Source organism: Eublepharis macularius, chromosome 8, assembly GCF_028583425.1.
Source record: "Eublepharis macularius isolate TG4126 chromosome 8, MPM_Emac_v1.0, whole genome shotgun sequence".
Lineage (NCBI taxonomy): Eukaryota > Metazoa > Chordata > Lepidosauria > Squamata > Eublepharidae > Eublepharis > Eublepharis macularius.
In genome coordinates this window covers 122,500,872-122,525,925 of record NC_072797.1, presented here as the reverse complement: position 1 = coordinate 122,525,925, position 25,054 = coordinate 122,500,872, and the positions used below count along the sequence as shown (strand labels likewise).

Here is a 25,054-nt window from a genome sequence, read left to right as displayed (position 1 = left end):
AATCAATTACCAATATCAGTATAATCAATTTGAGAACTAGCACAAAGCCAAATTTATAGATGAAGCCTTTCTGAATTAAGTAATTAACAAGACATCTTTAGCAAGGTCAAACTACAACGTGCCTACATCAGCAGACAGTTCTCAGTAGCCTAGTCTACAGCCCCTGACCCTTACCAAGGTATCTCTTTGAGCTATTTCTTAGGACACAGCCCTGTAATCTGAGGAGAAAGCCCTCCTGAATAATTCAGTCTTGTGTTGTTTGCAGAAAGCCAGGCGGGTGGGAGCTTTTTAAAGGGTTATAGTGACAGATATGTGTGTGTGGGGGGGGGGGGCGGGTTTGCCTCTGACCCTTCCTGTGTCATCGGGACAGTGTTAGCATACTGGTTCCTGCCGTACATAAAGGACATTAAAACTCTCATACACACCAGTCCCTGTTTCTTTCAGTCATGTGGCTGAAACCCTCTGTTTGACCCATATGTCCTGGTAACTTCAAGATTAGGCTCGGCCAGAGTACTGTATGAGGGACTGTCTTTGAAGGAGTGTTTAGAAACAGCTAAGAATCAGTAATTAGGCTGCAGACAGCTGTTAGCTTGGGGAAATATGCAATTCAGATAACAGGGTTGTATATACCTGTAACTATTGTTCATTGAGTTCTTCTGTGCAGACACACATGGGACTGCGCACGCACAGGCCTGCCTGAGTGTGCACAGTCCCATGTGTGGATGCGCAAAAGAGACGATGAACCCAAGGATGCTACCCACATTAATGATTTCTCGGTTTGGGGGGGATGTTGCCCCCCAGATGGTTGTCATCTGGTAGCTGGCCACCCTGCCCCATGGATGTGTCTTAATGCTTGATGGATGTGAAATATGGGTGGGACTGTCCGTTTTAGAGTTTATTGTACTGACTGATATGTTTTAATCTAATTTATGCTATTTTTTTTCATTGTGTTTATTACTGCCTGTGATACGCTCTGAGTCTGTCTGCAGGGAGAGCGGAATATAAATTGAATAAAATAAATAAAAATAAAATAAGTTCAAAGTGGTGAGTTCTGATCTTCCCATTCTTGAATGATCTCGGCCCTGAATATCTGAAGGAACACCCACTTGGGGGAGGCCCCACTGGCAGTTTTTTTGCCCGCTAAACCTCTTCAGGCGGTTCCAGTAACCGGGGTCTTCTCTATTGCTGCACATTCCCTGTGGGTCTGATCCTTGGAGGAGGATCATAATCTAGACAGTTTATTTTAAAAAGGGCTAAACCCTTCCTTTTAAGTAAGGTTGTTCTTGTTTAGGGTCCACTGTGGAGATTTGGTTGTATGTTTGTCCTTCTCACTTTTTGTTTTGTTCGTTTTTAAATGGTTAGTTGCTGCTGCTGCTTTGAGAGCTGCTGAAAAATCAGGGTAGAACTGTGAAATAAAAAATAAAAATAATTTTCTTCTCTCCACCCTCACCCCATTTAGAGTCCAAACAGTGGGAAAGCCTGAATGCAGATAGCAGAGAACTTCTCATGGGCTCACTAACAACCATGACACTGGACAGCAGGCCTGAACTACAAGAAAAGGCATCTTTGTTAAAGAAAACCCTTGAAAAACTTGATTGATTTTTTTTCTTTTAAAAAACAACAACCAAGTGCCATCTGAAACAAAGCAAGCAAAAATGGAAAGCACGCAGTGCGCTCTGAATACAACTAGGGAAAAGTTGACTTTGTAGCATGCATCATTCCTTGGCTAAAATAAAGAATGCCTTGAATTTTGTCCCCCAATATTTTTTTCTTTTTTTAAAAAAAAAAACCCAAAACATTTCAACCAATTTTGGCAGTTAAGCAAACCTTGAAAGTATTAAAAAGAAAAGAAACTGTGTAATGAATATTTTGGAAATTGTTCTGATCCGTGTGGGTACAGAAGAGAAGAAGCACCATGTTAATAAATTAGACCAGGCAAAATCTTCTAGCATATGTAAGAAGTCCAATAATCTCTGTAGACAAAAGTGATCATGGGAGCTCTGGGGAGCAAAATCCTTATTAAAATGTTGCTTGTATGTTCCATATGGCACGGTTATTTCTTGGTGTTGTATTGGTAGCTTCCCCTTAGAAGGACAAAGAGAAGTCGCCGAAGAGCTCATTCTCCTTGCTGGCCTGGTCTGATATCAATTTCCGGAATCCCTCGTGTGTGCTGGTTGTTCTGGGTCATGTACTGTCTCTTCATAAGGGCAAGTTTACACCTTTCTATATTTTTAGAAGGATGGCTTTCCCCCCCCCAAGGTAAGAATGCACATTGGAGAAGCACTTTAATTAGCTGTCTCAAAGCGAGAGTATTTTGGAAATGACTGAAAAAGAAAGCTGAAGCTCTACTCTTCCTCGAAATCGTTTTGCATGACACTCAGCAGAAGTGAAAGCCTTCTCTAAAATAAGTCCTTTGAGAGTGTTACACATTTTCCCTAAAAGAGATTTTGCTCCCTTTTCTTGCTTTGGAAAGCTGTAACAGTTCACATTAGCTACATAATCTTATCAGACACAGGCATCTTCTGGTTTCGAGGAAACACTAAAGAGTTGACTTTAAACCCACATTGACCCGCAGTGAAAATATGATGGCACTAAATAGCCATGCTATTTTGTCCCCTTATTTAGAAAACAAATTATTTTTGCTTGTTTTAATTATGATTTCCTAGATTGCGAAGCTAAACATTAAATCTGTACAACTTCACAACCATGAATTTCTGCAAGGCTTGTTCTCTGAAAGAACTTTGATGTGGGAATCGGTGTATTTTAACCACTTGTAAATGGGTGTGTGTGTGTGTGTGAGAGAGAGAGAGCGTGAAGTCCTTATTTGTAAGTTACTGGCTGTAGGATCAGATATAGGTGAAGTTAGTATGTCCTTCATGGGAGCGACTTCTGTATAGAAATTTTGCAACACCCAAGACAGTTTGTAGCTTGCTTCCAGTTGCCTGTGGGAGCACAGCCCAGTTGAGATCAGCCAGATGCACCATTTGCAAGGACAACGGCTTCCAGCCGGAGGCTGTAATGCGAGTGCTACAGTAAGCCCTTTTCTGAATTACTTTGCACAAATCTTACCAGCAGAGTGAACAGCCACTCAGATGGAGAAATTTCATATAATTGGTGCTTGGGATTTTCCCAGAAGTGGTTGTGATGGGGGGGGGGGGCGCTTGCTTTTTAGAATTGGCTTATTCAGTATTCAACTTCCTGTAGGTTTGATTTGATACACTTTACAGGAAAGTACGTCTGAAGGCTGCTTCATATTATGGCTGGCCAGAAATCCTAACAGTGCAGTGGGCCTGTACGTAAGTCTTGTATGGAGTGGGGGATGGGTCTCCGCAATTCTTTCATCCCAAAATGGGTGTGGGGGGGTACAGGGGCGTAATGTATGCACATACACTGGCTGGGGGTTACAGCGCTTCAGATGGGGATGGGAAAGTCCCAATAATGCATTTAACAAAACTGGTACTAAGAAATGGGTTTCAGAAATCATCTGAAATTGTCAGTGTGCGTGTGTGTGTGTGTGTGGTCAGACTGTTTAAAAGCCTGTCTTCTAAGTGGCACCCATCGTGCTGGAATTCTGAGATGCTGTTAGCTTCTCTAAAGGATTTTCATGTATTACAGAAAGCTGCTGCTTGTTTACATTAGTTTCAATTTGCCAAGCACCTCTGTGAAACTGAATGTTCGTAGGCAAATCTCTACGTATACACCATTTTGTCCTGCAAGAGTTTTTTTTAAAAAATGAGGTGGCAGTTTCAAATTGATGCTTTTTAATTTTTTGCAATAGTTATTGTGTTTTATAGAACTCGCAAAAGCTGTGTCCTAAACATGTAGGCCTTTGCCATGACTTTCCAGCAGGGACTTCAGAATTTTGAGATGAAATTTAAAGCTTGTGTTTGGAGTAGCTACTGTAGAAGATTGCAAATGGCTTTAAAAACAACAACAACAACTGAGGACTTTAAAAATTCCAGGTTCAGAACAGTAAGAACTGCCTAGAACATACACGCTTGACAAATAGCGTCTCTGAATAACTTTTTCTTCTAAAAATTTAAATTTCTAAAACGTGTGCCTCTATGAGAGAATCCTACCTGCAAAATATTGACTTAGAGGTCAAATATCGGTCCCTCTTAAATTTGTTGACTTGATGGAAAAAAGTGGCCTTTGGAGAGTTACGTTTTCCTCTGAAAACAATTGCACTACAAAACACTGTTGCCCAAGATGGGCTTTCGTGCTGCTGTCTAATGCTGCTTTGTATACCTGGATTGAAGTGTGTAAATTTGACACTATAGCACCTGGCAGAATTACAAATCGTTTTATGTTGAAAGATTTCTAATGTTGCAAAAAAAAAAAGAGTCTCCATTAAATCCACTACATTGAATTTCTGTATCTGGCTGTGAAGTATGTACAATGGACTGAAACTTTTACCATTTCAAGGGTAAACAAAATAAAGGTGCATGACCTGTTCTTGGGTAGAACTGGTAATTTCACCCTCCTCTAAACATTTAGAGTTCCATTTTGGTTTCCAAGGTTGCATATAGAAATTTAGGGGATTGGTGTAACGTGAGGCTGATGGATAATGAAGATCCTCCAGATATAATTTTGCATTGCACTAACTGCTCCTTTGCACTAGAATGGTTTTGGTGAATCTGCTCAGGCTTGGATTCCCCACCCAGCCCCCGCCCAAGGATAGAAGTATCACTGAAGTTCATCCTTGTGGCTTCTATGCAGGCGCTCGTTGGGACTGCGCATGCACAGGCGAGCCAGAGAATATTTCTTGAGCTTTCTAGAAGACCAGAAGCGCCCCTCCTCTGGCACTTTCTCACCAAAAAAAAAAATCACATGACCAGGAGGAGGAGCTACTATTCCCTTATTTGCTTCTGCAGCCAGAGAAGCTCCATTGCTGTGCTCCCTGCTCTGATGGGGGCAAGCGTCTGAGCAACATGCAAGTTGAGCTAAAATGCCAACTGCCTCCATGGAGCCCGAGGGGGCTGTGCCACCATGGCAGGCGGAGGGCAATGGAGGGGTGTGGAGTGAGCAAGGAGGATTACTTGCCTGTGTGGGGCCCACAGCAATGAAAAGGATGGGTGGGCAAGCCTGGAAGTGGGGGTAGGGGCGGGCGGGCAGGCCAAGCTGTGTCAGGCTAAGTTTTGCCTCTTTTTACTACACCAATTCCTTTTACACCCGAGCAATCCGGGCTCTCTGAACAGGCTTTATTTTGGGAAAACAAAGTAAGAGAAGGAGGTGTATATAACAATTGCTTGCATGTGAAAAGAAGAGCACGGAAGGATTTCATACACATGGGAAAATGTAAAACAAAACAATAAGCTAACACAACTGGAATAAGCCGAATCCCAATCTTAATAGCCTGCTGCTAAAACCTGAACTGCTTCATGCTTTCTGGAGACACTCCTTAATTAAACTCATCTTTTACTAAGCTGAGTCTGGAATTCATGTCTTGTGCACAGTACATCCCAGAAATGAACCCAAGATTGGAAAGCGAGAGCGTTCAGACTCGCAAATAACTGGAACTGCCCACCTGCCTGGTTGCTGAAGTGGCTGTGGTCAGCACTCAGAACTGAGAGGCGATCAGTGCTGAAGAGGGCTATACAAGTTGGTTTTAATGAGGGAGGGCAGCAATAATAAATATGTACAAGTTTTCTAATCAAAATAGAGGGAAAACAGTATCTCAAGAGCTTGGAGCCAGTGGCATTGATTGCACTTGAATTCACCCTCGAACTCACTACCAGGAGAGAAATATTAGAAGTTATTTTACAAACAAAAGTGAACAATATCCTGCAGTTTTGTAGCTCTATTTGTGTAAGAAGTGTGTTGGGGAGGGGATTTAGGTGTGCAATATGCTCAGTATAAAGTTTTTTCAAAGGTTGCACATTTTATAAAAGGATTAAGAAAAATGTCACTTGGGCTATTGTGTTGTGGTCGAGTGTACTCTTCAAGCATCCGCCTGGTCCTTTTCCTTCACTTTTGCCTTCTTGACTTCTCTATCATGTAGCCACTATTTCCGTTCTGTGCCTGCGCAAATCGTGCCACAGTAGAAACCCCGTCCACAAATTTGGTTTTGTAAAGCACGTTTGCATTGTTGAACATGCCGTCCTTCAGCGATACCACAATGAACTAGGAAAAGGAAAGCAGGGTTAAGTACCTGTGTTCCCACTAGCTCTTCATTTCCTGAAGTGAAGCTATAAGGTAAATGTACACGTTCGCTATCTGCAAATCTGTTACGTTAACTGTTCAATAAAATAAAATAATTCTTTATCCAGTTCTGCAATTTCAAGACATACATAAACTAACAGCAAAAGAATGGAACTAGTAATACACTACTTTGAAGTTTATATTAGAAAACGAATCTGCTTAAAAATCAGAAGGAAGTGTTGCATGAAAAGGACAACAGATTCTTATGTTTCTATTAGCTTTCACCAAACCACTTTGGAATCATCAATGCAGCTATGAAACAAAGTTTTTAGGTTTATCCAAAGAGAATGACTAGCTCTTTGCTTAGACTTCAGATACAAACACCATAACCATAGATAATAGCATCCACAGTCCACCTGCCTTAATCAACATGTGACAGGTGAATGTGTGAGAACAAGGTTGGGGTCAGTATTGCAACAGATTCGTGTGATGGGAGGGGATGTGGGGCAGAGAGAATAAAAAACCCTATGAATGAATAAGCACAGGACTTGCTTGTGCTGGAATGGAGATGCAAGTGCCCCCAAGCATGAACTCCCCCCCCCCTTTGCTGTGTTCCTTTCTCCCCAGACACCTCTCAGTGCAATCCTATGCAGAGTGACTTCTTTCTAAGACCACTTATTTCAATGGGCTTAGATTGGCGTAACTCTGCATAGGATTGCACTGTAAATTATCTAGAGGGTGTTAGGTAGATGCCGTCTTGATTGTTGTAGGCCTCAATTCCATTTCTCCCATTTATTAACACCATAGGCTGCTTTTTGCTTTTTACAGGTAATAATTAAAAATTTTAAAAAGGCAAAGCAAAGAGACAGAACAACTTTCCATCAAGACAATCTTACCAACAATATTAGCTGCCAAATGCCCACTTGAAAAGAACAGCCTTACATTTTTTTTTAATGGAAAAATGCCAGCACGGATGCCTTATGAACCTGCTCAAGAAGGCACCCTGGAGTGCTGAGGCCACCACTGACAAAGAACAGGATATGGCCAAGCAGACAGACTATAGCGAAGTCGTAACAAGGGACATCTGATGTGATGCGCAGGCTCATGTTGCAATGCCAGGTTACAGAAAAAAAACGGCTTCCAAATAATCAGGCATTTTGGTATTCAAATAGATTTATCTAGTTTTCACCTGGTGTCTTTGAGATTGTTATTACATTATTCTTACTTTAAAAACTGAGCAACTAAGACACACTGCACATGCCTAAGAAGACCCAAGGAACCAATATCTAGGACTGGAACATTTCCACAATTCAGAAGAGCTTACAAGCAGGAGGCGCTCTATGGGGATTGTACTCCCTGCTATCAGCTGTCGCTCACCTGGGAATGACTGAAGTGGGTGCGGAGCATCTGCCCAATATTCTGGGTGTGGGAGAGATCGAGTGCAGCATCCACTTCATCCAGAATGTAAATCGGGGCAGGTTTGAAGAGCAGCATGGCCAGGATCAGAGACAAAGCTACCAGAGACCTGAGAAGGAAAGAAAATCTGAGCTGCATCTAGGTGAACTGAACTCTCTTTTAAATAACTGGATGATGTTTTTGGTCATCTAAAGAGAAAAATATTTGTCCTTCCCACAAAGCATAGTTTGTTAAAAAAAGATACACACTCATCAATTTGTAGATAAAAACTATTTAAATGGATAAATTGAACCTCATTGGTCTTTTAAAATCTGAATAGATTCCTTCCAATACCTTTACAACTGACACAGCATTTTACTAAGAACAATTCCCGGCAGAAACTAGACATTTGTATTATATGGATAGAGGGTTATTGTGACATAACGATTTAATGGTTGATCAGTTTAAAATTTAAATTTATTTTTTTTCTTCCTTCCTATGACATTCAAGACTTCTGAGAAGGTTTGGGTAATAGGGGGATTGTTTTTAATATGGTTGCAGGCCGCTAGTTTTATTCTCTCTCTAATCCTGATGGTAGCTGATCCAGATATGTGCAAGGCCGTTGTGTGCCTAAAGGCGGGGTCCCCAACCTTTTTCAGCCTATGGGCACCTTTGGAATTCTGACCGAGGCAGAGCCAATCACAAAATATCAGGGTGTAAAATGATGCTCTTCTGGAGAATTTTCTCTCTTAATTGTCATAACTGGGTATATCCTGCTTTGGATCATATTTGCCTTCTGCTTTAACACTGTTTGCTTTGATATTAACTGTTGACACCTTGTATTCCCAGAATGTGTTTGTTGCCTGTCTAAAAAAAAGTCAAAGGTTCAAGAAGACCTCTGATTATTGGGTTTGCACTCATGCCTCTACAGAGGTTGAATTAGGCATGCCTTATTCTCAGCCCCAGCTGGCCCACATGCATGGCCAAGGTTTCAACTGCATCATCCCTGGAGTATTAGGTAGTGGTCCAGACAAACTCCTCGAAATCAAGATTGGGGACTTCCTGTCATCTTTTTACCCCTACCCTGATTCCATGGGTCATGCAAGTAATCCCTGTACACTTTTTCTTGATGTGTTTATGTATCAGCTTCATATAGTACCTGGCAATGTCGGTAAGTTATTGCTTTATAATTAGACCGGCATTTGTTCTTTGGCTTACGTCTCATCTTTAAGGACCATCTGTGACAAACTGCCATTAAACTGGATCCGAAACTTCAGGGGAAACTTGGGTAAGAGATGAGAGCTTTCCCTTTTTATGGTGCAGGTGCTCATGTTGCTATATTAAACTGACCGACATTTTTGAAGAACTGGGAAATGAAACGGCTATGGCTTTGCATGGGTTAAATGAAGAATTCGGTCAAGTTTGGTGTAGTGGTTAAGAGCAGCGGGACTTGAATCTGGAGAACTGGGTTTGATTCTCCACTCCTCCGTTTGAAGCCAGCTGGGAGACCTCCGGCCAGTCACAGCTCTTCCAGAGCTCTCAGTCCCACCCACCTCTTAGGGTGGTTGTTGTGGGGATAATAATAACACACTTGGTAAACCGCTCTGAGTATAACATTAAGTTGTCCTGAAGGGCAGTATATAAACCGAATGTTGTTGTTATTAAGCTTTCCCTTCAAAATTGCATGGCTTTGGACTACACGCAGGCAGCTAAAGGTGGAGTTTGTGCTCTTGATGACGCTGAATGTTATAAATATGTAAATAACAGTTTAAAAGATGTTGCTGCTGCACACACTGAGCAAATGGTTTTCCAGACATGTGCTGTTGAAAGGGAGGGCTCTCAGTGAGACCCTTTTGGGTAGTTACTTAATGTTGGAGGATGGTGGAAGGTATTGATTAAATAGGAATTCCTCCGCCTGGCCCTTCTAGTTGTTTTATATTTCTATTTTGCCAATAAGACCAAGGCTTAATCTACGGACTAAGCAAATCTCCTTTAGGTGTGTTCACATGTGAACGAAAAGGGATGAAGGGAAAAATAACGAACAGCTACCTGCACTAACTACTGACAGTCCTTTCTGAACGCTTTTTAGGGATAAGAATGCCGACTTGGACATAGCGGGTACGTAAAAAGAGTAAACAGTACACATGATAAACAAGTTACGCTTATGCTAAAAACAGGCTAGAAAAGTTATTCAACGTTCTTTTGGATAAGGAATGCTACTGTATTACGTTGGTTGTAAATGATTGAATATAATGAATAAGAGAAGGTATATATTCTGGCGTGTCTGGAGGAATATTGCAGCCATTTTTCTAAACTTGATCCTGTTAGATTTAGTTAAATACTGACCAAGGATGTATCATTGCTAATAAAGAGACATCTTCAATATTTGGCTTCTTCATTTGGACCCCTGCCCAAGAACCCCTGGTTGGGTAAAAGAAATGTCTCCATCACTATCCTTTTACATGAGCTGGTCTCTCTTAAGCCCAGCTGTTTTTAGCCTGCGCTATTAATTGTAACAATGATGGCTGCTACGAGCTCCTGGCACATGTATACAGTGAGAGATTCTGGCCAGATTTGACAGGAACACAAATTATTTTTGAAAAATGACCAAAATTTGATGTAGTGGTATAAGCTTTTAAGAGTCAAGCTCCCTTGTTAGAAGGAAGCATCTAACCTATACTGTTCGTCAATTCCCCCACCCCACACACAGAAATTCACTAACCGTTGCCCCCCGCTTAGTTCAGCTAAGTTTTCCTTCCAGGTATTTCCCAAGGCAACTCTGAACTCAAGACCATCTAGGACGGTTTGCCCTTCAGGAGGGGACAACATAGCATTGGCTCCTGGCAGAAGTGTTGAGAAAATTGATCCAAAGTCTTTGTTTACCTAGAAAAAGCAAACCACAAACTTGTCTTATTTCCAGACTTAACAGTTCTTAAAAACAGCAGATTTTACACTATTCCCCTAAAACCAGAATTAATTTTTTTAGACATCTGGAAAGACCAGTCAATACCACAAATCAGGAAAAAAAATTAATAACTACTTTTTTAGTAGCAGCAAAATCTACAATAGCCTCGTATTGGAAATCTCAAAGTTTACCAAACCTTGACACCTGGTATAACAAAATTTGGGACCAATTTTTGATGGAAAAGACAACAGAAAAAATAGGCTCTCAAACAAATCCAATCAGAACAACAGAATTTTACACTAAATGGGAACCCTTCTTGGAATTTCTCTCTAGAAATGAATCTTTAGTCACAAAACTTCCTCAACAAGCAGTTGGCAATTTGGGAATGTTAGGCTTATGGTAACTCATTAAGAAGCCAAACAAGATAATGTAAGTTGTCGTTTATCAAAATGCCAATGTATGGAGTTTTATCAAAGCTTTAAAAGTTAAAAGTTGTAATTGTAGATTCTTTATTGTTACTTGCTATTTGTTATATGTTTTATTGTTATAGTTAAAAAATGGAAAATTAATAAAAATATTTTTTTAAAAGCAGATTTTGCCTAAAATTGAGGTAATGATTCAGAAGATTCATTGCAAAACCGTGTATCTTTATTTTACAGTGCTTTTGATTTCTAATACAGCATCTGTCTACACTGCATATAGGATTTAGAAACAACAGTTATCCTTGGTTAATTAGTCATAACACGCTGATACAATGAACTGTATTCTTGTGTCTATGTACAAGAATCAGACTGACAGGTATTTGTTAGAGGTAAGGGGACCTACCTTTTGCCAGGCAACTTTTAGAGTTTCGTCTTTCTTCTTGTCAAGCTCTGCAATAGTTGCAAGGATTTTAGACTTGTCGTTCTCAACAATTCTTTTCTTCTTCATTAAGTCGTTGTACTATAACAAGATCAGCACACATTTTCATGCGATTTGGCAGAGAGAAAAAAGAGATTTTAGTCTTAGAGCTTGCGGTTTTGCTTTGTTTTTAATTTTATTTTAATGGCTCAATTTTGCCAAGTTCTTCAGATTCATTTGGTGGAGTATAAGCGCGAATCAATACTGTAGCAATTTTAACGCAATTTTAACGCAAGATCGATCCTTCAGAACTGCAGAATTCTTTTGAGATGAAAACCAGTGCTGGTGACAGGCCTTTCTTCTGTTAGTTGACCAAGCTCTACTGCAACACAAAATCCATCTTGGCACAGGGATCGCAATCCCTCCCTTACTGCCATTAGTTTAGCTACTCTGGTACCACATGGGTAGGCAATTCCAGCACCAGGCAGGCAGATGTCAATGGAGATCAAATCCTTTGAACGCCTTCCTTAATGGCACTAGATTGGACCATTGGTCTGATCCAGGAAGGTCTCTCGCATGGTTAAAAAAGGCAAGTACGTTTCACAGGCTTTTGCTGGAAAAGTACAGGCGCTTGCTGCTTATATATGCATCTAAAGCAAACCAGAGGACAGAACATCTACAACCTGCTTTGGCTGTTACAAGACCTGCTGCTGCTCCCAACTCAGAGCAGGACAATGTAATATGGTACGAGAGGCCCGATTTCTCCTGCCACCATGCATCCGACGGGCCACTTACCCGTTCCTCTGCCTCGGACAGCATGTTCATCGCTCTCATGTTCACATTCCTGCCCAGCTTCTCCTTCTTTTCCTGAAGCTTCTCCAGCCTCTGACCAGCTTCTTTCGGATTGTTCGTCTTGAAATCATAAGCTGTGTTTGGCTGGCCAAAAAGGTGCTTTTCTGCAGCGATCCATTTATAGTCTTTCAGCAGTTTGGCTACCTGTTAATACACACACGAAGAAACCTGTGGCGACTGTTTGCAAAAAGCGTCCCTGTGCGTCAAGAAAAGTATCCTATCAAAATGTAATGCAGCCCGCTACCTAAGCATGCCACAAGAGGGCTGGAAGTACTTGGACGATTAAGGCATCTGGTGTGATGCCTGCACTACTCTCTATGCTCCTCTGAGCACAAAGCCTGCCAGTGTCTTGGTAGTGGCCTCATCCCAAGACAGAAAGTACCGGATTTCCTGATGCATCTCTTGCTGCAGCTGGACAGGTGTGGGAGAAGCCCAGAAGCATCCACAGGGAGTGAAGCAAGCTTCCAGTTTTTATCCGGATAGACAGAATTGTACCCCAGGGAATTGGGAGCGGTAGAGCAGACAAAATACCAGCAGTGTAAATTAAGTCTTGGCGTTAGGACTACGCTATTGTGTTGCATTTTTGATCTGAAAAAGACAAGTTTATCTTTGCACAGAGAGGTGTAATCTGCAGACAGGGATTTCCTTTCTTTACTAATAAAATCACAAAGTCTTGCAGTTGTAATACATTAAAGGCAACGCAACATTAAGGGGCTGGGAGATGGAAAAGAGAAGTATAATCCTCTTTTGGTTTATCCAAGAGTTCCTCTGTCCCTTACAAAGCAACTCTGTTCATGCGGATTCATTTTCAGTTCCAGATGACCAGTAGCCCGTCAGCCCAATCATCGAAACTCTTTCGATGCCTCACGAATGTCAAAGAACAGCACAGAAAGTGCCCACAATCCAACACAACTTCAATCAGGCTTAGGTACCTCGAAAGCAAAGAGTCTGAGCATATCTAATGTGTTGAACTGTGGTCAACGGTTTGAGCCAATGTAGTTGGCAGAGGGGAGGCGACACATAACCTTTTCCTAGCCATGTCCAACCGATCTTTTCTTAGCCAAGCCCTCACTTTTATCCTGCACAGCTGTTTTGCAAGTCACATCTGACAACAGTGCCAACTGCAGGGACAGCACCTCCATTAACTCACACTGGGGCCCTGAATTCTTCTGCTTTGAATGTGCCCGGAAACGCAGCACTCTACTGTGTAAAATAGAAAGATTCTATAGAGGTACATGCAGATGTGCCATTGAATGGAGCCGGTTATAAAAGGCTTTTTTAAAAATAAAAACTTATATAAAATATCCGCAGTAGGAATCTTGATCATGGATGCAGACGTACCTTTGCAGAAGCATCAGAGGTCTCCCGCGTGTGCTTGCTGATGTTATGTTCCAGTTCTTTGACCTTAAGGTGCAATTCGTTATTTTGTTCTTTGTATTTTACCGCTGCGGCTGATTTGGCTTTGATCTTTTTATCCTGGGCCATCACCACCACCTTTTGCTCAGCCAGCTCCTCTTCAGCCTTCTTCACCGATTCCTAAACGGGCAGCGGGACAGGAATCTCCTTTTGATCACCCGCTGCAGGAGACCTTTTACACGAAGAAGTGTATATAGAACAGGGGGCAGCAACTGTTGGGGCAAAAGCCCCAAGCCCTGAACTCGCTCCAAGGGCCTCTGGCTTAGACTGCTAGCAGTCACAATGCCTTAATGGGAACTTCTGCGCTCAAAGTCTGCAGGTCACCAAGCACCGGTTGTTGGGGGAGAGAATAATAAATGGGGGGGGGGTCGCCTTGCCTGCAAGCCCTGCATACGCGGTCATGAAGGGGAAATAGGATAACAGGCAGGATGGATTTTGAGTCTGACCCACCAGGAGTACAGGAGGAGTCACAACTACAGTGGTGAGATTTGCAACCAAGCCTTTTGGCCTTGGCCCCACCACCCTCCACTCCTCTCTGAAAGCAGCCCTCTGGCAAAGTTAGGCGCTAACACAGATTACGGAATATCCTGAAAAGTCCCAAGACTGCTTTGGAGCAAGGGGCAGACAAGAAAGGTTAGATAGGAGGGAGGAGCCCCTCTGTAGCTTTTTCAGGTTGAGAGGACTCACCTTATTCTTTGCTACCTCCACCGATATTTCCTTAATCTGTCCCTGGAAGGATTTAATAGCTTCATTCATAGCATCAACCTGTTGTTTATAAGAGGCCTGTTCTCGTTTTAGCTCTTCAAGTTCTAACACCAGTGCTTCAACTTCCTAAAGAAAAAGCATTTTACGCACATGTTAAGGATTCCTTTTTTTTAATCAAGCAGACTAGGCCTCCCTCTTGTAATGGGTTAGAACAGAAGTTCCCAAGTTTTCTGCTTCTACGGAAGCACTGCCACATCAACAGGTGACGAAATCCTTGCTTTCTGCAGAGGATTCTGGGGCTTTAGGGCCTAAGAACACACGTTCGTGCTCTTAGTTCATGTGCCAGCGGGTTCCATTGAGCCTCACAATAGCTCCACGTGAACTGTATGCACCTCCGAGAAGACGCACCACAGGGGAAGTGCTGGGGGTTTTCAGCAAAGCTTGTCTGCCATTATTGATCTGCTCAGCTATGGACTTAGGGATCAGCTTCCAAGGAAACGTCAGAATTCTCTAAGCCTGCTTTGCAAACCGTTGTTTTAAAACAATACCAAAAAACCCACTGTTGTCTTGAACAACAAAACTGAGTGCACAAATCACAAGCAAAGCTTCACTGTTTCACGTGCAGCTTCCTGTGCTTGGGTAAGCATCCGTGAAGCAGAGGGGAAACGCATTTCAGACAACAGCCCAAACATCTGAGAATATTCAGTGACTGAGGACTCCCTCCTACTCTGCAACTGCCTCTCCTCGTTGGGCCCTACAAAACTTACCTTAACTCAAAAGTCTCTTGCCATTACAAAGTGCAGTCTTCTGTGTAAGCAATGGGAAATGCTACCAGGGTGATGTTGTGGAGATATAGCTGGACCGGAACGTGCATAGTTCAAATCCACCGAGTTTGGTTGCAAACCCGTTAGGCAGCTTGGGCTAAGACCCCATCCTCCACCTAGCCTAACCTCACAACGTAACTCCAGGCTCCTTCAAGGGTGGATTAAAGCATCCACCCATCGCTCCAATTGTGCTCCAGTACGGTGAAGTGGTTAGACTAGGACTAGAAGATCCAGGTCGAAATCCCCAGTGTGCTGTGAAGCTTACTGGGTGACCTTGGACCAGTCGCTTGCTCAAGCCTACGCTCTAACCGCTACAGGGCTGTTAGGAGGGTAAAATGGGGAACAGCGTGGGACCGAACAGGTAACCATGCCGGCCGCTTTGAGATCCTTTGAGGAAGCATGGGATCAAGACAGTAAATAATGAACAGACCTTTTTTCAATGCTGCATGTTTTCTGGCTTTACTAGAAATAAAGCCCACTGTGGGAAAAAATACAATGGGCTCCAGAAAGACGAAAGCGGGCCGACATCCCGGCTGGTGAAGGAGGGGGGTGGGCATAGCCACGTGCGCCACACCTGATCTCAGCACCGTGAAGGGGTGGTGGGCTGAGTTAAGGCAGGGGCAGGCATTGCCACCTGCTCCACTCCTAATGCCAGTTGTGATAAGGCGGGGGTGGGCTTTGCCACCTGCTTCGCTCCTAATACAAGATGGGTTAAGGTGGGGGTGGGCATTGCCACCTGCTCCGCTCCTAATACCAGGTGGGTAAAGGCGGGGGCAGGCATTACCGCCTGCTCCACTCCTGATCCCAGCTGTCTGAAGGGGAGCAGGCATTTCCACCTGCTCTGCTCCTAATACCACCTGGGTTAAGGTGGGGTGGGCATTGCCACTTGTTCTACTCCTAATACCAGCTGGGTTAAGGTGGGGTGGGCATTGCCACCTACTATGCTCCTAATATCCTCTGTGTTAAGGTAGAGAATGGGCATTGCCATCTGCTCCACTCCTAATACCAGCTGGGTTAAGGCAGGGGCAGGCATTGCCGCTTGCTATGCTCCGAAGAGCAGCTGGATTATGGTGGGGGGCGGGCATTGACACCTGCTCTGCTCCTAATACCAGATGGATTAAGCCAGGGGGCAGGCATTACCATCTGTTCCGCTACTAATACTAGCTGGGTTAAGGCAGGGGGGTAGGCATTGCCACCTGCTCCACACCTAATACCAGCTGACACACGCATAAGAGATTTTCAAGGCTATGCTTTGGGCATGTAGGATTTAAACACATTGGAAATTTCCCTTTCTGCTGTAAAGCATTCCACACGCTCCTGATGAAGGATTCCGATATCTGCCACAGATAGCTGGCCCCAGACTGAGCGTGGGTTGGAGCTTTGCTTCACGGCTGGGCTTCACCGTTCACCTGCCGAGGGGAGCCCTGGAAAGAATTGTTATAACTATTCCAAAAAGACTGTTGGGAATTGTGTGTGTCTACTGCAACTTGCCCTGTATGATTATGTAAAAGATTATTGTATTGTTGATGTGTGTGCCTGAAAATTGCATCAAGAGATAGTTATTTATTTATTTGAATACAATGATGAAATTTTGTAGCCTTTGCACTCTGAATACAGTTCTGTAATTTTGTAAATTAGTATTGTATTCCCTGTGGATTTTTTCCTCTTCCATTTTGCCACTCCTAATACCAGCTGCTATGCTCCGAAGAGCAGCTGGATTATGGTGTGGGGGTGGGCATTGACACCTGCTTTGCTCCTAATACCAGCTGGATTAAGCCAGGGGGCAGGCATTACCATCTGTTCCGCTACTAATACCAGCTGGGTTAAGGTGCAGGGTGAGCATTGCCACCTGCTCCGTTCCTGTTCCCTGCCTGGGCTTCCCACCACAGCATGTTTTCTGGAGCGATATGGTGAGTTATCTGGGCTTTCCTCTGTGGCAGCGCCCTCTGGTGGTGCCCAGGGTATAAAGTGAGTTGTCTGAAACACGCTTACTCAAAGTAAGATTACATCAGGATTAAAAAAGTTTTACCTGCTCTTTTCCTTTCATCTTTTTGCTGGAACCATCAACCTTTTTCTTGGCATCATTCAGCTTCTGCTGTGCATCTTTCAGCTCCTTCTCTCGTTCTGCTTCTGCATTCTTCATTTTGTCTTCAAGGACTTTCAGTTTCTCTTCTGCTTTTTTCTTATCCTCTTGAGTTGTCTTCAAAACCTGCTCACTTTCCTCTGAAGAACAACACAGTATTGACTGCAGGCTTTCACGCACAAGGGACTTATAACAATGATATATTAAGTTGCGGGGAGGGGAAGAGGGTGGAAATACACATTTGAAAGTTTTTGTTCCTGAAAACCTGGAGAGAAAGTAGCATCTAGTTTATTTAAAAAGGTAAAGGTAGTCCCCTGTGCAAGCATCGAGTCATTACTGACCCATGCAGGGATGTCACATCACAACGTTTTCTTAGCAGACTTTTTGTTACGGGGTGGTTTGCCATTGCCTTCCCCAGTCATCTACACTTTACCCCCAGGAAACTGGGTACTAATTTTACCGACCTTGGAAGGATGGAAGGCTGAGTCAACCCTGAGTTGGTTACTTGAACCCGGCTTCCGCCAGGATCAAACTCAGGTCATGAGCAGAGCTTGGGCTGCAGTACTGCAGCTTACCACTCTGCACTACAGGGCTCTTATCCTAATTTATTCAGGTATTTTTACCCTGCTTTTCTTCCCAAGGGGGACGTAAAGTGGCTTACAGAAGTACCAAAATAAAATCTAAATAAACAGAATCACCCCCATGAATACATAAGCTACATTCTGGTCTGAGTCCAGATCCACTGGTGATGGCTCATGTAAGGCCACAGGCTGCAAGCTGAGAAAAAAAGAGTCCTCTGGCACCCGCAACTGGGAAGACACACAAGCTCAGCCCAGAAGTTAAGCAATTGCCTTCAAACCATTCCCAAAGTCCCCCCAAATCCCCTGCCTTGCTTAAATATGGTGTTTCAAGAGGCGCTAAAAAGTTCCAATTCTTCCATCACAATTAAAGCAGTAAACTCGCTTTTTATATGGTACCATCACTAATGTTTTCAACTCTGTTTCAAAAGATTAAAGGGTACAGAGTCTTGCCAGTCAGGACCAGCAATTGTGCAAACCGGAGGAAGCCAGGGGATCATTGAAAGGAGAGATTAGGCACCAGCGAGTAGCAACCAAGATAGAAGGGGACAGCCCACATCCTTGCCGGTAGGCACTGCTTGATGGCAGCTGGGACTGCCCTGCAAAAGTGTGCCCCTGTGGAATGGCCAGCAGGGCCCAGCATGAATGGATGTTGCACTGCGTTGCAGGCTCTTGGCCTACACTGCGTAATCCTGCCTGCCGCTGTCCCGTGATGCCTGTTGGCTTCCTCTCCCCCATTTGGTTCCAGCTTTTCAAATCTACTTTTAAGCCCACCGACCATCCCCAACATCAAGGATCCATTTAGCTGCAAGCACATGACATCAGGGTCATGTGACAAGAACAGAAGAGGCCAGAGCCTCTTCACCTGATGGTGCTAAAGTCTTCTGGAATGCTGAGTGACTTCTCCTTGGTGTCCTGCCTCTCCTCTTGGTGTGTGTGCAAAAAGGGGCAGGACACCCTTGCTCCCCATGCTTGCATTTTAGCTGCTGGAACTTCCCCAAAGCCTTCAACAATGGCAACTCTATAGGGACTTGCCATTCTGGTTGTCATTCACCCAGTTTCAGCGGCACTCTCTCACTTTCACTGGGCTCTCCCCTCACTTTCCTCCAAGCAATGGAAGGGGGGGGGGGTCTAGCACTGCACGTGTCGCAATGACACTTCCTGCAAGAACCTGGCCACTCTGCAATGCTCTAAACCTCTATGAGGATTATCGTGGAGATGAGAGGAATTGTTAGAACATTGTATTGTGACCGCGACATCACTTCTGGGATTCTGCTGGGAGTGAGGTGACAACTGTGTTTTCCAAGGGGTCTGCTCTTGAAGGCTCCCACTGTTTGCAGGAGCCAGGCTGGCAACCCTCCTCATAACCCATCTAACTCATGGGCTGAAGACTGCTGGGAGCTGAAAGAACCAAAGGGGGGAGAGGAAACCAACTGGCATCACGGCAGAGCAGCAGGCAGGATCACGCAGTGGAGGCTTCCAACTGCTGAGCAAGATCATGGCCCTTCGAGGCAAGCCAAGCCATCCCTTTCTTCTCACCGATGGTTCTTTTCAGAGCATCCAGTTCTTCCTGCTGCTTGTGGTAGGCACTTTGCTGCAGCCTGGTTTGCAACAGCTCAGCTTCTTCGGACTTTATCTCCCATTGCTGCTTCAGGCGACGATACCTTCACAGAGGCGATCATTAAAAAAAAATTCAGTCCAGCTCAACTTTCTATTGCACAGGCTTTTTAAAAAGATTAATTGGATATCAGTTTCTAAGCAAGACACTCAAAGCTGGAAAAAACCCACCAGTTGGTTGTGATCATTTAAACGTTTTTTATAATAATTCAGCGGGTGGTACAAGTTATGCATTTGTGCTGACTAGAACAGTAGCAGCAGCATTAGCTATAGGTAGCTTCCAGAACAAGAGCCAGAGGAGTTAGCCGTGTTTGTCTGCAGTAGCAAAATAGTAAAGAGTCCAAGTAGCACCTTTAAGACTAACCAACTTTATTGTAGCATAAGCTTTTGAGAGCCACAGCTCTCTTCGTCAGATGCATCTGATGAAGAGAGCTGTGGCTCTTGAAAGCTCATGCTACAATAAAGTTGGTTAGTCTTAAAGGTGCTACTGGACTCTTTACTATCTCCCAGAACAAGAATATGAGGGGACTTGGGCTGGTGCACCATGATTTTCTATTGGAAGAACGGAGCTATTTATTTAGCATACTTTTAACCCACCCTTCCTTCACAGAGATCATCATTCTCACCCTCTCCATTTTCTCCTCACACTCACCCTGTGAAGCAGGTTAGACTAAGAAAGAATGACAGGCCCAAGGTCATCTAGTGAGCCACATAGGTAAGTGGGGGCTTGAAGTTGAGTCTCCCAAGTCCTGACACTAACCACTACACCACGCTCTCTCTAGGGGGAAACAGGCTGTGCAACTATCTGAAATCTACTTTTAAGTATTTGTGTTGTGCTTTTCTTCCCAGAAAGACATAGAAGAGTAACTCTTTATGCTTACCTATTCCCAAGAGAACCGTAGTTAGTACTTACTTTTCCGCAGTCTCCTTCACACCAGACAGCTCCTTTCCGACCGACTGCAGCTCAGCCTCCTTTGCTTCCAGCTGCTCTTGCACATCTTTTACCTCCTGGAGCTTGCACAGAACTGATACCGTCTGCGGTCGCGCACCTGGCTCGGAACAGAAAAAGGGCCGAAATACGTGCTTGAATGAAGGGCCAAGCTCACACACACACACGAGACAACACAGATACTCTAAAAAGGAAGAGAAGCTCATTTTAGGGCCAGACTAGATCTAATGGTGGGTGGGACCTGTTATCTTATATGGAGCAAATAGCAGCTACCGAGGAAAAATTTACAACAGGACAGCAGTATAAGAAGAGCGCCGTTAACCCCCAGTCCACCTCCATGCATTGTTGCCTTTATGACTTTCTTGCCCCGTGCAGCTGCTGTCAGCGTTAAAATAGCAACACCTCAAAGAAAAACCAGTCTCAGAACTGCTGTCTAGATCTGCTATCAGTACTGTTAAAACAACTGACAGTTTCTTCAAGACAATAAAGAGATAAAGTTACCTCCGGTCAGTGTGCCCTGGGGATCAAAGCTGTCTCCTCCAAGAGTGACCGTTTTTGTCATTATCCTTTTATCGAAGGTGACTTTCTTGGCATTGTCCATGTTATCACAAACCAGTGTGCCCCCAAAAACATACTCCATGGCCTTCTGAACTTCAGATTCATATCCCACCAGAGAAAGGGCTAGGTGGGCGTTGTCCTCCCCAACCTAGCGTTGAAGAGAAAAAGCATCAACACTGTACAAAGAGATGGGTAGGGGGGGAAAGAGCCTGCCTCAAGAGTTCACTCTCCCGTTCTTCAAGTGGACAGGTGCAAAAGGAATGTTGGCACACAGAACTGATAAAGGAGCAGAGCAATTGTCCAGTGACATCCCGTTGCTGTGATGGGGACTGTGAAGTCCAGAACATGGGCAAAGTTATGTATATCCAGCTCAAGATAACTGTTGTGAAACACACAGAAACTGTGATGCAGGCTTTTAAAGACCATGGTTAAACAGGAAAAGGCATATTACAGAAAACAAAGGGTCCAGTAGCACCTTTAAGACTATCCAACTTATTTGTAGCATATGCTTTTGAGAACCACAGCTCTCTTCGTCAGATGCATCTGACGAAGAGAACTGTGGTTCTCTTAAGCTTGTGCTACAAATAAGTTGGATAGTCTTAAAAGTGCTACTGGACTCTTTACTATTTTGCAACTACCGACTAACATGGCTAACTCCTCTAGATCAATTACAGGAAACAGAAATGTAAAAATATATGCTAAGAAAATTAGCTCACTATACATCACATATGAGATAGACTGATCTCATGAGACTAGAAATAACTTATCCACAAAATCCCGTAAGGAGGTGACTCTTACTAAGTTTTTGGCCACTTTGATAGCTTCTTTCCCAACACATCTTGCTGAAATTTTGTTCAGTGGAATGATGGTATATCGACGCTTCAGTTCGCCCTTTTCTAGTAGTTTTTTGCCAGTAACCTAATATAGGAAAAAGGTCAGAAATATCCTTACTTAAGTGCCAAATCATTTAGTTTACAGTTGGTGTTAAATTGTAGTAGTAATAGACTATGCCTTTTGATAGAGTAAAGGTTTTAAACCAGTCAAACTCATTTAAAGGTTAAATTAACCACTACCACCTTTGTAATGTAGCCACCTGTATGAATACTATGCACCTAGGATCTCACAAGTAATGGTTATGGTCATGAAAAAGCTGATTTACATATTACATTCTTGAGTGTACACCTAAACTACAATGTGAATGTGACAAGCCCACAAATGTGGCAAACACACACATGATCAGCCCGATCAGCTCCAACTCCCTGTCAAGTCAGTGGCAAACTTGGGCTTACTGTCAGATAATGGGTGGAACGACCTCAGGAGATTGGATATTTTACATTGAATTAAATCGATGAAAAATGTACCTCAGTGTCCACCACGACATTGTAGAGTCGGCCCCCAGCAACCACTTCTAGTGCTGTGGCTGTGGCAGCATTCTTCACAGTAACCAGAGATGCGACAAGCCCTTTCACATGGCTGGGGTCCCAGTTTTTTTCTGGATCCCTTAAAAATAAATGAACACCCGTCAGCAGCCCACAGAAGTTGCTGTGAGGTGTAGGCAGCTTGCAAAATGGACTTAAGAAGCATTGCCTATGCCATTAAGAGACCTGCGGTAGAGGTATGTCCTGAAGTAAGGTGATTGAGTAAGGTGATTCCTGGGTAAGGTGATTGAGCGGGCGGTGGTAGAGCAGCTGCAGGTCTTCCTGAATGATTCCTCATCCCTAAATCCTTTCCAGTCGGGCTTCCGTCCGGGACATGGGACGGAGACATTGCTGGTCGCCCTGATGGACGATGTCCATAGACAGCTGGATCAAGGCGGGTCGGCGCTGCTGAGATTGTTAGATCTATCAGCAGCATTCAACACAGTTGATCATGACCTGTTGGTCCACTGCCTTGCCGATGTGGGGATTCGAGGGACAGCTCTGCAGTGGTTTGTCTCTTTTCTCCACGGTCAGGGACAGAGGATGGCACTAGGGGAGAAGTTGTCATCCCGCCACCCGTTGGTGTGTGGTGTCCCTCAAGGGGCAATACTCTCCCCCCTGCTATTTAACGTATATATGTGCCCTCGCCCAGCTGGTACGGAGTTTTGGACTTGGGTGCCATCAATATGCAGATGACACCCAATTGTATCTGATGATGGACGGCCAGCCTGGCTCTGCCCCAGATGTCCTGGAACGTGCCTTCGGAGCTGTGACTGGATGGTTGAAGCAGAGTCGGCTGAGATTGAATCCCTTGAAGACAGAGGTCCTGTATGTGGGTCTAGGGTCCATGGGTGCGGGACTCCAGTTCCTTGCTCTCGACGGAGCGCCACTTACGCTGGGGTCGAGAGTGAGGAGCCTGGGGGTGGTCCTGGATGCTTCCTTGTCTACGGAGGCACAGGTCGCAGTGGTTGTTCGATCCTCTTTCTTCTATCTAAGACAGGCTCGACAACTTGTGCCCTACCTATCGACCCATGACCTTACGACAATGATCCAGGCAACGGTCACCTCCAGATTAGACTACTGCAACTCACTCTACGCAGGGCTTCCCTTGGGCTTGATCCGGAAACTGCAGCTGGGTCAGAATGCAGCTGCGCGGGTGGTTGCCAGAGCACCAATCATGGCTCATATAACACCTATCCTCTGTCAGCTGCACTGGTTACCGGTTGAGTACCGGGTTCGGTTCAAGGTTTTGGTGTTGACCTATAAAGCCCTATGCGGACTGGGCCCAGCATACCTTCGGGACCACCTCTCCCCATATGTTCCCCGGAGGTCGCTTCGATCAGCCACTAAGAACTTGCTGATGGTCCCTGGCCCCAAGGAGGTCCACCTGGCCTCTACCAGAGCCAAGGCCTTTTCGGTCCTGGCTCTGACCTGGTGGAACTCTCTGTCTGAGGAAACTAGGGCCCCGCAGGATTTGTTATCTTTCCTGCAAGATGGAGATGTTCCACCAGACATTTGGTGGGGGCTAGGCTGTCCTCTCGCCGGCCATACCACTGAAGACCATCCACCACCCATGCAGGAAAATGCTGTATTTTAATATTTTATACCCGCCAATTTTAATTGTTTTGATATGTTTTAATGTTTTTATAATGTTTTTACTGTTTTAAGCTGTTGTTAAACTGCCCTGAGCCCGTCTGACGGGGAGGGCGGTCTAGAAATGTGATTAAATAAATAAATAAATAAGTGTCAAGATGGACTCTGGCTCAGAGGTCTCCAACTTTTTCCATCCTGTGGAAAAACTTAGCATCTTTAGAATTCTGACACAGGGGGGTGGGTGCAACTACAAAACAGCTGCTGCAGGAGGCAAAGCCAACTATATACCCAGAAGAAGTCCAAGTGCAGGGGGAAAGAAGGGTAATTTTAAAAAATACACCGGGAAAGAAGAATGAGAGAGAATAAAATCAGCTCCTCTCAAACCTCATCTGCTGTCACATGCAAAGATACAAGTATACACTTGGATGAGGGGTTGAGAGAGGTTGGGTTACATTTATCAATGAACTGGCCTCTTGTCTAGATTATCTTGCCAAATGCATAGTTTCTAAGACCATTCCCAAAATATCACACTGCTGAATTTCTTTTCTTCTCAGCTTCCATGTTTAAAAAAAGAAAGAAAAAGAAAACAAAGGTAGGTGGGTTCTACCTGTATTCAAAGAGTAAATTGGGGAATTTGGCCATTAAAGCTTCATAGGACTCTCTCAGCTGGTTCACTACACAAGACAAGTCTCTCTGTTTCTGGAGAAGGCTTTCTTCTTTTTTGTCTAGAACAGGCAAAGAAAAACAAATCCACTCAGCATCTGTATACAACGCTCACCATGAGGGTTTGGAGGAAATGCTCAATATTACATCAGCTAGAACATATAAACGGGTAAACACTTTTATTTAAGTGCCACAGGACATAAACAAAATCAAACAAAAATGCTATGTGAGCCACAGTTAAAAGCATTCACCTGCATAAGCATTCCACATGGCTCCCATGTTTAAATCGTTATGTCTTTGCCCCCATGTCTTTGCAATGTAAGTGCATCTGTGGCTCATGTCATATTTGCTAATCACCAGTGTGCTATTATTTTCCACTTCCTCTCAGAGGATCAGCTCTGGGTATGCAGGGGTATGTGAAATCCCTCTTGTAAAAATCCCCCATATATCTGTGGTGACTCCTTTTTCAGCCACCTTCTATCCACAGCAAAGTACTAGTTCCTCACAAGTTTTGTTC

At 44.1% G+C, this 25,054-nt stretch overlaps 2 protein-coding genes across 4 annotated transcripts in view; one reads left to right on the top strand and one right to left on the bottom strand.

The window, feature by feature from the left end:
• Positions 1–4,455, top strand: part of ECPAS (Ecm29 proteasome adaptor and scaffold) — an 86,425-nt gene extending 81,970 nt beyond the window's left edge. For all 3 annotated transcript variants that reach the window (XM_054986319.1, XM_054986318.1, XM_054986320.1), the window contains one exon: positions 1,460–4,455. In XM_054986319.1, the coding sequence (XP_054842294.1) occupies positions 1,460–1,599 (140 nt within the window). In that variant the 3' untranslated portion in view covers positions 1,600–4,455. The remainder of the gene's footprint in view (positions 1–1,459) is intronic.
• Positions 4,456–5,175: 720 nt separating this feature from the next.
• Positions 5,176–25,054, bottom strand: part of SMC2 (structural maintenance of chromosomes 2) — a 40,598-nt gene continuing 20,719 nt past the window's right edge. The window contains exons 12-25 of the mRNA XM_054986550.1: positions 24,482–24,599; positions 22,225–22,363; positions 21,662–21,781; positions 20,807–21,011; positions 20,270–20,405; positions 19,279–19,403; positions 17,108–17,301; positions 14,237–14,380; positions 13,475–13,669; positions 12,077–12,277; positions 11,267–11,383; positions 10,259–10,419; positions 7,519–7,666; positions 5,176–6,123 (exon numbers count right to left, since the gene is read on the bottom strand). Of these exons, the coding sequence (XP_054842525.1) occupies positions 5,968–6,123; positions 7,519–7,666; positions 10,259–10,419; positions 11,267–11,383; positions 12,077–12,277; positions 13,475–13,669; positions 14,237–14,380; positions 17,108–17,301; positions 19,279–19,403; positions 20,270–20,405; positions 20,807–21,011; positions 21,662–21,781; positions 22,225–22,363; positions 24,482–24,599 (2,159 nt within the window). The 3' untranslated portion in view covers positions 5,176–5,967. The remainder of the gene's footprint in view (positions 6,124–7,518; positions 7,667–10,258; positions 10,420–11,266; positions 11,384–12,076; positions 12,278–13,474; positions 13,670–14,236; positions 14,381–17,107; positions 17,302–19,278; positions 19,404–20,269; positions 20,406–20,806; positions 21,012–21,661; positions 21,782–22,224; positions 22,364–24,481; positions 24,600–25,054) is intronic.